Source organism: Carcharhinus amblyrhynchos, chromosome 18, assembly GCF_965287045.1.
Source record: "Carcharhinus amblyrhynchos chromosome 18, sCarAmb.v2.hapA, whole genome shotgun sequence".
NCBI classification, from domain to species: domain Eukaryota; kingdom Metazoa; phylum Chordata; class Chondrichthyes; order Carcharhiniformes; family Carcharhinidae; genus Carcharhinus; species Carcharhinus amblyrhynchos.
In genome coordinates this window covers 54,625,912-54,638,575 of record NC_137341.1, presented here as the reverse complement: position 1 = coordinate 54,638,575, position 12,664 = coordinate 54,625,912, and the positions used below count along the sequence as shown (strand labels likewise).

Sequence of the window (12,664 nt, the reverse complement as noted above, 5' to 3'; positions counted from 1 at the left end):
TGCAATCACCAGCGATTGCCCCCACTACTGACCTAATGATAGAGGGAAGGTCATCAGTGGAGTAGCTGAAGGCACCACCCCTGTTCAGTAAGGTTAGTTCTTCTAATGTGCTCCCATATTCCTGTGCTAAGTCACGTCATTAGCTAGTTCCTTCTTTTGAACTTTGTTCATCTCATTTGCATTGCAATTTAATCAGAGAAAATCTCTGCTTCCAAGCTGTGAGTTTCTGAAGTTTATCTTTAAAAATGTTAGAGTGGTGAAAGGTATTTTAGCTTTGATTTCAGTTATTTTAAAGTATTCCTTCTAGTGTTACTTTTACTGATGCACCATTGTGTACTTTTGTTGAGGAAGATGAGACACAACAGGATCCTGATGGGGAGTTCTGATTTGATAGTGTGGTGACATCTAGTGACATTTTTCAATCTATATTCTTTTGCCCCACTGAAGTTGCACAGCTGACTGCCTGTGTTTAGCTGACCAATATATTTACCCAATTGCCCCTCTCCTTTTAAAATGGAATTATTCCACAGATTAACTGTCTTTTCCTTCCCACTGCTCTTTGCCTGAATTCAGCAATCTTAACAAAGGCGATGTAAATTCTGATGGATAGTTTGCCGTTTTGGCAAAGGCTGTAATCTTTGAAATGAAGCTTATTAGTTATTCAGCTACTTCTGTTTAAAAACATTAAAACTGCATATTAAAGTTCTAACAGTGCAGTTGTTACATTGTGTGTTCTGTTGGGAAAAGGTAGCTAATATTAACCAATGTTCAATGTTATTCTGGAAGTTTCACAGCTATTTGATTATAGTGTACCTCCTCATAACTGACCTTGTAATTAAGGATAGTAAAAAAGTGGGTAAACTGGATATTTATCTAATTATTTTGCACAAGTTTTTTTACATCATGAAAGATTACATTGAAATATATTAATATTTTCACAAATGTCAAATGAAATATGATTGGGTTCTGAAATGACAGTTGTATAAATACGTGTTATAGAATGAGGTTAAGGCACCAGTCACCACCTGCAGCTAATTTAAAAATGAAATGAATTCTAAATACAAGATGCTAATTAACTGTTTTGAGTAGTGCATGTTTGGATTATACTTTATGGGGTGTCTGTGGGGAATTTTTAGAACATAGAAAAATTACAGCACAAACAGGGCCTTTGGCCCACAAGTTGCGTTTTCTGTTGTAAAAGTGGCTGCTTCAAAAAGACAGATAAAAGGGATTCGTCCAGCTCAATAGCCTACTTCTGCTTTCTCCCCATAACCTTTGAGCCCATTGGCCCAAGTGCTGTATCAGCTGCCTTTTAAACATGTTCAATGTTTTGGCATCAACTACTTCGTGTGGTAATGAATTCCACAGGCTCACCATTCTTTGGGTGAAGAAATGTCTCCTAACCTCCATCCCAAATAGTCTATCCTGAATCCTCAGACTGTGGGAGATGAGTTAATTAAAACTTCTCAAACAACAGGAAAATAATGTGGCGAAAGATAAATTAGACCCCAGGATATGATGAATTTTAATCTCATTGGATGAGAGGTAACAGTAGGAGATTGGGGATGGATTAGTTGTAATTTTGTGAGGTGACCAGATGGGTGGCTGGAGAGACTTTGGGAAGAAGATGCTGAGATCAACCTGAAAACAGATCAAAAATCAGGCAGAGGAATTATTTACCATTGGCACCGATACATGGAAGGACCTTTGTGACTTTGAGAGGAGCTATTTCAGTTCTGTGGTAGAAATAGAAGCCTGATTAAGAGATTCAAACATGGAGTTAAAATTAGCACATTCAAGGGTTTTGTGGAATTGTCAGGTCAAGGCATCAAGAGATAGGAAGCAATGTTGGGGTAAATGCAGTTCAGAGATTGATCAACCACAATGTGATAGAAGAGCTGGACAGGTTTGAGTGGTTGACTATGTTCCTAACATTAGCTTTCTCACTTAACCTTCTCTACTAGTGGTAGAGACCAATTTAAACACGTATATCTTAGAATTATCTTATAATTTGATTGAAAGAAATTATGGAATGAGAGAAAATGTCTAAAGTTGCGCAATGGGGAAGAGCAAATTTCATTGATTTTAAAGTCCAGCACCAGATGGATTGGAAAGGGTCACTCAGGAATGGAGGGCATTCAGGAAAGAGAATTCAGGTACAAACAAGACAATCTTTGGAGGGGAAAAAGAGTACCCAAAGTTAATGTGCTCTGGACAACAAAGCTGGTAAAAATTACAACAGAAAAGAGCTTCAGATAAATGTTGTACAATGTACTTAACGAGAAAGGTTGTAGCAAGTACAGGAGCGAATTGAAAATGTTAATATGGGAGCCAATGAGGAGTACTAAGAAAAGATTAGAAGGCAAAGTGTTGAGGTTTCCTAGGGAAAAATTTGGGTAAATTAAAGAGCCAAGTGAAGGCAAGATATGGCAAAAATTTGGTATTTTGCATCTGTCTTCATAAACAAAGCATTTGCATTCGTATACAGGATTTGGGTCACTGGCTGGACCAGAATTTATTGTCCATTCCTAATTGCCCTCCAGAATGTTGTGGTGAGCTGCTGCCTTGAACTACTGCAGTCTCTCAGGTGTAGGTCCACCCATAGTACTATTAGGGAGGGAATTTCAGGATTTTTGACCCAGTGACATGCCAGAAGGGTGATTATATTTCCAAGTCAGTCTGGTGAGTGAATTGGAGGGGAAACTCTCCAGGTGTTGGTATTCCCAGGTATCTGCTGCTCTTGTCCTCGATGCTAGTGGGTGTGGGTTTGGAAGCACACAAGAAACAAAACTTTTCACTATATACTAATACATGTGACAATAAATCAAATAGCCAGTGATGGGGCGTTTGCAGCAGACAATATTGGAAAATCCATTAGTGGATTTATCAATTAGTACATTGAAGAAATATACTAATTGAAAAATGAGGGTGGCACAGTGGTTAGCACTGCTGCCTCACAGCGCCAGGGACCTGGGTTCGATTCCTGGCTTGGGTCACTGACTGTGTGGAGTTTGCACCTTCTCCCTGTGTCTGCATGGGTTTGCTCTGGTTTCCCCCCCCCCCCCCCAATCCAAAGATGTGCAGGTGAGGTGGATTAGTCATGCTAAATTGCCCCTTAGTGGCAGGGGACTAGCTAGGGTAAATGCATGGAGTTGTGGGGATAGGGCCTGGGTGGGATTGTGGATGGTGCAGACTTGATGGGCCAAATAGCCTCCTTCTGCACTGTAGGGATTCTATGAAAGGAAGTGAATTAGACTTCTATCTCGAAAGTGAATTTTGGTCGGGGATAGAGAATATTCAAATGTGTGTGGAAATCCCTATCCAGGACTGCAGATTCAAAGATCACAAATTATCCACGTTTTGGAAATGTGCAGAGAAGGGGAAGTTAGGGCTTATTCCATCAAAATCAAGTTCATGGAAACCACTAAGCATGTAAGTGAGTGATGGACCTAGAGGAGATCCCATGGCTACACCATCTATTTGAGTATACGTGCTGTCATTAAAACTGAACCTGACTGTATGTGTTGCTAAGTGCATAAGTTTGGCCAGGTGTGCAGGCTGTTCTTCCCACTGACTGGCTGATCCAACAGTACAGCATGTTCCTTCAGGTGTGCCTTCGGCAGAGTGAACTGAACCAGTTCCTCTCTCAAAACGTGTGCTGTGAAATGTGATTCCACAATTAGAATCCTGAGTACGCTAATAGCAACATTAACAACCAATTTCAGATCATCAGTTTGATCCCGTGGCTCATTTACACTTGCTGTCAGTAACATACGTTCACACACATGGACTCATTCTCTGCAAGTAAAAGAAAGATGTTTAAGCCTTGTGGCTTTTTTGAGTTAGTGGTATATTCCTTTCATGTGGCAAAGCAAAAGAATGTTTAATTTTATGTCATATAAGATTGCATATATAAAGACGCAAGATAAAAACTTCATATGTCAAGAGATATAATCTTTAATTTTAATAACAAAGAGCTTAAAAAAATTTAATGCATCAGTACAAAGGTACCACATGATAGGTTGTTGCATAAAGTTAAATCTCACGGGATCCAGGGTGAGGTATCTAAAGGGATACAAAATTGGCTTGTGTCGGGTGGTTGTAGAGAGTTGGTTTTCAAACTGGAAGCCTGTGACCAGCAATATGCCTGAGGGATCTATGCTGGGCCCCCTGTTATTTGTCATTTATATTAATGATTTGGATGAGAATATAGGAGGCATTGTTAGTAGGTTTGCAGATGACATTAAAATTGGTGGCATAGTGGATAGTGAAGAATGTTATCTCCGATTGCAATTGGATCTTGATCAATTGGGCCAGTGGGCTGACGAATGGCAGATGGAGTTTAGACAAATGCAAAGTGATGCATTTTGGTAGATTGAACCAGGGTAGGACTTATTCAGTTAATGGTAGGGTACTGGGGAGAGTTACAGAACAAAGAGATCTAAGAGTACATGTTCATAGCTCCTTGAAAGTGGAGTCACAGGTGGACAGAGTGGTGAAGAAGGCATTCAGAATGCTTGGTTTCATCGGTCAGAACATTGAATACAGGAGTTGGGACGTCTTGTTGAAGTTGCACAAGACATTGGTAAGGCCACACTTGGAATACTATGTACAGTTCTGGTCACCCTATCATAGAAAGGATATTATTAAACTAGAAAGAGTGCAGAAAAGATTTACTAGAAGGCTACTGGGACTTGATGGATTGAGTTGTAAGGAGAGGCTGAATAGATTGAGACTTTTTCTCTGGACTGTAGGAGGCAAAGGGATGATCTTATAGAGAATAAAATAATGAGGGGCATAAACAAGGTAGATAGTCAATATCTTTTCCCAAAGGTAGGGGAGTCCAAAACTAGAGGGCATAGGTTTAAGGTGAGAGGGGAGAGACACAAAAGTGTCCAGAGGGGCAATTTCTTTCCCCACAGGAGGGTGGTGAGTGTCTGGAACAAGCTGCCAGGGGTAGCAGTAGAGGCAGGTACAATTTTATCTTTTAAAAAGCATTTAGATAGTTACATGGGTACGATGGGTATAGAGGGATATGGGCCAAATGCGGGCCATTGGGATTAGCTCAGGGATTTTTAAAAAACGGGCGGCATGGACAAGTTGGGCCGAAGGGCCTGTTTCCTTGCTGTAAACCTCTATGACTCTAATAGTAATAAAATATTTTGTCAACATAGAAACATACCAGACTCCAGTATAGTTGCAGCATAACCTCACGGCTCTTAAACTCAAACCCTCTGTTAATAAACGCTAACACACTATAGGCCTTCTTCACGGCTGTAGCCACTTGAGTGGCAACCTTCAGAGATCTGGAGATATGACCCCCCAAGAGCTCTCTGTTCCTCCACATTCCTCAGAACTCTGCTGTTGACCCTGTAATCTGCATTTAAGTTTGTCCTACCAAAATGAATCACCTCACATTTATCAGGGTTAAACTCCATCTGCCACTTTTCAATGGATTCAACCTTTTTTTCCATAGAACCGATATCATCTCTGACTACCGCCCTGATGTCATCCATAAATTTCAGAGCTACACCACTTCCCTTACCTTCCTGTCAGTCCCTTGAAAAGTCTATTACCCCTGGATAATTAACTCCAGTTGTGACCATCCTACAAGCATGTCTCTGTAATGGCCATCAAATCATACTCATTCGCAATGATTTGTGCCGTCAATACATTTACCTTGTTTTGAACGCTATGAACATGTGCTTTAATTTTGCATACTGACCTCTTATGTGGGACTTTATCGAAATTTCTGAAAATCGAAATATACCACATCCACTGGTTCACCCTTATCTATTCTGCTAGATTCATCCTCAAAAAATCCAGTAGATTCGTCAAACCTGATTTCCCTTTCATAAATCCATGCTGACTTTATCTAATCCCAAAAAGTGTCCTGTTACCACATCCTTTATCATAGATTCTAGCATTTTCCCTATTACTGATGTTAGGCTAACGGGTTTATAATTTCCTGTGTTCTCCCTCCTTTTTTAAATAGTGGGGTATATTAACCCTAACCCCAACCCTCCAATCTGCCGGCACTGTTCCTGAATCTATAGAAACATAGAAATGAGAAGCAGGGGTAGGTCATTCGGCCCGTCAAGCCTTCTCCACTATTCATTTTGATCATGGATGAGCATTGAATTCAATAACCTAACCCTCCGTTCTCCCATATTCCTTGATCCCTTTAGCCCCAAGAGCTATATCTAATTTCTTCTTGGAATCAGACAATATTTTGGCTTCAACTACTTTCTGTGGGAGTGAATTCCACACATTCACCACCCTCTGGGTGAAGAAATTTCTCCTCACCTCAGTTGTAAAAGGTTTACCCCTTATCCTCAAAGCATGGCCCCCTAGTTCTGGACTCCCCCCACCATCGGGAACATTCTTTCTGAATCTACCCTGTTTAAACCTGTTAGAATTTTATAAGTTTCTATGAAATCCCCCTCTCATTCTTCTAAACTCCAGTGAATATAATCCTAACCAGCTTCGTCTCCCCTCATACAACGGACCTGCCATCCCAGGACTCAGTCTGGTAAACCTTCGCTGCACTCTCTCTACAGCAAGGACATCCTTCCTGAGAAGTTTGAAAGGTGACAACTAACACATCCACTATTTCCATGGCCACCTCCTTTAGTACCCAGGGATGTAAATTATCAGGCCCTAGGGATTTACTGGCTTTCAGTCCCATTAATTTCTCTAGCACTATTTTCTAATAATACTTAATTCTATAAATTCCTCCTCCTCACTCAACCCTTGGTTCCTGAGCATTTCTGAGAAAGTATTTGTATTTTCCTCTGTGAAGATGAAGTAGCTGTTAATTTCTCTGCCATTTCGTTGTTCTCCATTATAAATTCTCCCATTTCGGACTCTAAGGGACCTACAATTGTCTCCATTAATCTTTGACTTTTACATACTTACAGCTTTTACAATCCAGTTTTACGTTCTTTGCAAATTTACTCTCATACTCCCCTCATTTTTCCTCTCTTAATCAATCTCTTGGTCATCCTTTGCTGAATTCTAAGCTGCTCCCAATCTTAAGTCTTTCTACTTTTTCTAGAAAGATTACATGATTCCTCTTTGGATCTAATCCTATCCTTAATTTTTTTTGGTAGCCATGGTTTGGACCACTTTTCCTGTTGTGTTTTTGCACCAGAAAGGAATGTATAACTGTTATAATGCACACACTCTTCCTCAAATGTCAACCATTGCCTATCCACCATCATGCCTATACTATGAAGTTCCCAGTCTATCTCAGTCACACCTCTGTAGTTTCCTTTGCTTAGTTTCAGATTGGGTACTTTCTATCCTAATGAAGAATTATGTTATGATCAGTCTTACCTAAATGAACCTGCGCAGGATTATTAATTAACCTTCTCATTGCACAGTCAGAAATCTGAGATAGTTTATTCCATAGTTGGTTCCCTATCACACAGGTCTAAAACAAATCTCCTACGCTCCAGAAATTCATCCATCACAGTATTATTGCTAATTTGGTTTGCCCAGTCTATATGTCGATTAAAGTCACCCATGATTACTGTAGCACCCTCATTACAAGCATCTCTAATTTCCTGTTTAATGCAATTTACTACCTTACCATTACTGTTTGGAGGCGTATAGATAACTCCCAATAATGGTTTCCACCCTGTGTTGCCTCTTAGCTCCACCCAGGCTGACTCCATATCTAGACAGGAAAGATCAGACTCAGCAGAAGGAATATTTAGGTTCATGAGATTCCCGGTTAACTCTGAAACTGAAGAGTTCATTTTTAAGCCTGTATAACATACACAGTAATCACTAGCCCTCATCTTCTACCTGCCCCAATATGACGGCCTCGCAGTTTATCTCTCAGCTTGCACTCAGTGCTAGAGGGAACTTAGCAGAATGTTTTTAAACTCAGAGAGTGATGAAAATGTGGAACTTACCATCACATGGAATAGTCGAGGCAAATTGCAGACGTGGTGAATTTATGGGCAAGTTAAACATGATGGACAGAGAATTAGGATCTGCTGATTAAGTTAGATGGTGGGAGGCAGCACGTGTGCAGGATAAACGGTGGAACAGTTTGGTCAGAGGGCCTATTTTGATGCTGTACATTTGCTGCAATTTTGTGTAAAGCAAGCTGTTAGTGTTGTATTAGAGGATTTGTGATTACAAATGCCTTTCAAACTGATAAATACTTTCTATAACTGGGGCTCTGTAAGAATATTATTCACCCTGCCTGAATATTTCTTCATTCCAATATTATGCAAATTGAACATTTCCATTGAACCAAAGCGCATTACTCAGTCTATGAATATGTTTGCATTGCTTCACAGTCAATTTATACATTCCTTGTACCTCACTTCATTGGTGCTAACATATGGTTGTGTTTACAATGTTATCACACACTTATATACAGAACAATCATTCAGATCATTTAACTGGCATTTCTGGTTACAAATTAATCAAGAAAACTTCCAATTTGAGCTCAATCTGTTCATTGTTATAAAATCTGAAGAACTGAAGTTTGAAAGATTAATGAATTTGAATCAATCTGTAAATAGTGATAATCTAGTGTATGCTCAGTACAAAAACATACGATCATAAAAGCATCCACGTTGCCTTGAATAGGTTTGAAGCCAATCTCCTGATTTTCTCTTGTAATTTGCTGGCTGAATATTGGGCCGTTCCTCACCTACAGAAAGAAGAATAATGCCAATAAAGAATTTAATCAGGGAATCATAGAATCCCTACAGCGCAGAAGGTGGCCATTTGGTCTGAACGACCAAAATCCCACCCAGACCCTATACTCATAATCCCACCTATTTACCCTGACACTAAGGGGTAATTTAGCATGGCCATTCAACCTAATCCGCACATCTTTGGAACACCCGGGGGAAACCCACGCAGACACGGGGAGAACATGCAAACTCCACACAGAGAGTGACCCGAGGCCAGAATCAAACCTGGATCCCTGGTGCTGTGAGGCAGCAGTGCTAACCACTGTGCCACCGTGTTACCCATAAATTAATCCAGATCTTTTATCTGCATCAAAAATCCATTAATAAGAGTTTGAAGCAATTTGGAACGTAAATGAGTCAGTGTAAGTCACTCTCACGGTAGGTTTAAAAGTAGAATTTTCTCAGATATCATCATCATCATCAGGAATGAAATGGATTCCAGTCACCCTGCCCACTCTGCAATGTGCAACCTTCTAACTAGCTGCAAGCTAAGCTTTACAAGCCCAGATCAGGCGAGGAAATCATTATCAAAGCACTGAGAGCATCTTGAACAGCGTTACAGTTCGCTGGACAGCTCTGGGTCTTTGTGAAGGGACGGTCGTGTCTCACAAACTTGATGAAGTTTTTTCAGTAAGTGACGAAAATGACTGATTGAGGGTAGGGCAGTGGATGGACTTCAGTAAAGCCTTTGACAAGGTCCCTCAGAGCAGACTGGTACAGAAGATGAAGTCACATGGGCTCAGAGGTGAGCTGGCAAGATGGATACAAAACTGGCTCGGTCAAAGAAGACAGAGGGTAGCAGTGGAAGGCTACGTTTCTGAATAGAGGTCTGTGACAGTGGTGATCCTCAGGGACTGGGATCTTTGCTGTTTGTAATATATAAATTATTTGGAGGAAAATGTAACTGGATTGATTAGTAAGTTTGAGGATGACACAAAAGTTAGTGGATTTACGGATAGCAATGAGAACCATCAGAGGATACAGCAGGATATAGACCAGCTGGAGAGTTGGGCGGAGAGATGGCAGATGTAGTTTAATCTGGACAACTGTGAGATAATGCATTTTGGAAGGTCTAATACAGATAGGAAATATACAGTAAACAGCAGAACTTTTAACAGTATCGATAGGCAAAGGGATCTGGATGTACAGGTACACAGATCGCTGGAAGTGGCAACGCAGGTGGAGAAGGTAGTCAAGAAGGCATACGGCATGCTTACCTTCATCAGCCGGGGTACTGAGTTTAAAAATTGGCAAGTCATGTTGCAGCTTTATAGAACCTTAGTTAGGCCGCACTTGGAATATAGTGTTCAATTCTGGTCGCCACACTACCAGAAGGATGTGGAGGCTTTGGAGAGGGGACAGAAAAGATTTACCAGGATGTTGCCTGGTATGGAGGGCATTAGCTATGAGGAGAGGTTGGAGAAACTTGGTTTGTTCTCACTGGAGTGATGGAGGTTGAGGGGAGACCTGATAGAAGTCTACAAGATTATGAGAGGCATGGACAGAGTGGATAGTCAGAAGCTTTTTCCCAGGGTGGAAGAGTCAATTACTGGGGGCACAGGTTTAAGGTACGAGAGGCAAGGTTTAAAGGAGATGTACGAGGCAGATTTTTTTTACACAGAGAGTAGTGGGTGCCTGGAACTTGTTGTCTGGGGAGGAAGTGGAAGTGGATACAGTAGTGATTTTAAGGGGCGTCTTGACAAGTACATGAATGAGGTGGGAATAGAGGGATATTGTCCCCGGAAGGGTAGGGGTTTTAGTTCAGTTGGGCAGCATGGTCGGTGCAGGCTTGGAGGGCCGAAGGGCCTGTTCCTGTGCTGGAATTTTCTTTGTTCTTTCAGTGACACGGTTTAGAAATGTTTAGTAGGTTATTAGAATTTGCTGCGTGATTACAGGGACAGAGGCAGAAACAGGAGATCCAGTTACAACCAATGGCAAATCAGGATTAAAAAAACCCATAAGAGATTGATAGAAATACAGAAAATAGGCCATTTGGCCCTTTGAGCCTGCTCTGCCATGCAATATTATCATGGCTGATCCTTCCTCTGTACACCAAGCTCCCACACTATCCACATACCCTTTAACACCTTTAGTGCATGGGGCAGGATTTTACAACCTCGCTTGACCTGAGACTGCAAAACCCTTCTCGAGGTCCATGGACCTTCCCATTGTCTGCCCCCCACCCACTCTGATTCCCATGGTGGACATGTCAGTAGAATTCTGGTGTAGAAATTTATCTCCTTCTTTAACACATTCAGTGACTTGCCCTCTACAACCTTCTATGGTAGAGAATTCCACAGGTTCACCAATCTCTGAGTGAAGAAGTTCCTCCTCATAATTCTAAATGGCCTACCCCATTATCCTGTGAACCCTTGTTCTAGATGCCCCAAGTCAGGGGAAACCTGCATCAGGTCTGTGCATCCATGTCAGAATTTTATACATTTCAATGAGATACCCTCTCATTCTTCTGAATTCCAGTGAATACAGACCCAGTCAGCCCAACCTCTCCTCCTTTGACAATCCTGCTATCCCAGAATCAGTCCTACTGAATCACCTTTGCAAGGAGCAAGGGCTGTAGGGTTTAGTACTTTTTATGGTTTGTCTATAATAATCATTCTGTAACATTATTCTAAATAAAATGTAGTGTCGAGGCTGGACTCCACACTGGAAGGGGGAACTGGTACAGTTGGAAGGGATCCACATAGCAACTTGTTATGATCCCTTGCAGGGGCTACAGACTAGAACATATTTAATGCATGAGGTAGAACGGTTAAACTAATAGAATTAAATAATTTATTATGTGCACTAATATATCGAGGTTGATTTGAGTTAATGCCTGCTTCATTGTGAAAGGAAGGTTATACTCTCATTAAACCTCCATAACAATGAAAGAGATCGAGCCCAGAATCAGCTTATAAAGGATAAGATGAACATGAAGCAGCAGAATTGCACAAGTTCAGCTATTCACAGAGGTGTGAATCTTAGAACCTGTGGAGAAACAGGAAACATCTGTACCACATCGGGGCACAGAAGGTGCACAAACTACCAATTACTTCACATTGATCCAATCATATTTGCCAGGACAAACTATATCCAAATATAGCATGGTATTGCTGGGGAAAGCCGACATCATTAACACACCTAGAAGATGACAGTCTTCTGGTCAACAGAACACAGCAAGTGAAGAGAAGATGGTGGCCCCCAGGAGCTTGAAACAGCAACTGTCAGAGTGAGTCTCACTGGATATCTATTGCTATTTTTAATCATTAACTTTGTAAAATTTTATGATTCTTAATAAACAACGCAAATTTGTCAAGAATCCAGATACATTAGGGGATCCTTTGTCTTGCATAGATGATCATATCCAGAGGTCACACTCTCCTGGTGATATAGAGCATGCAGCAAACTCTAACAAACCTTGCTGAACTGCCCAATGCATTGGCACTCCTCATTGTGGCTGGGATTCTCCAGCCATTCACACCCTGGGGCCACTGCCAGCGAGAACAGAGAATTTGTGCTCAACTAAATCCCCATTCACTGCAGCGGGACTGGATAGTCCCAACCATGGGGGAGGTGGGAGAATTTGACCCGATAGGTACACCGTATGGGAGTGAAATTCACTCTGTCTGTACCACAACTACCTTCATTTTTCATTAACTTACATTTCCTGCTAACAGAAATTAAATAAATGGAAGTAATTTGTTCATGTGCCTGTGTTTCTTGCAACAAACACATCCCCTTGATGAGAGTACAGCTTGAAATTCCACAGAGCTTCTCCTGGTCTCCCACTGTAACTTCAATAGGAGATTGAAGTTTTAGAAGCATAGAATGAGAGTAAAAGATAGAATTAGAAGGTCTGCTGGGCACAGCTCACAAGAAGTCACCTCGCTCTGGTGCCATCTTGGATATGGATTGCAAAACCCAGAGGGAAATGGCTTCATCTT

The 12,664-nt window shown here is 41.2% G+C and overlaps 1 protein-coding gene across 3 annotated transcripts in view; it reads right to left on the bottom strand.

Annotated features, from left to right (window-relative positions):
* Positions 1 to 3,956: 3,956 nt before the first annotated feature.
* Positions 3,957 to 12,664, bottom strand: part of LOC145355136 (uncharacterized) — a 38,490-nt gene continuing 29,782 nt past the window's right edge. For all 3 annotated transcript variants that reach the window (XR_013888925.1, XM_080207044.1, XM_080207046.1), the window contains one exon: positions 3,957 to 8,674. Coding sequence is in view for 2 of the 3 variants with exons in the window: in XM_080207044.1 (XP_080063170.1) it covers positions 8,562 to 8,674 (113 nt within the window). In the remaining variant the exon portion in view is untranslated. The remainder of the gene's footprint in view (positions 8,675 to 12,664) is intronic.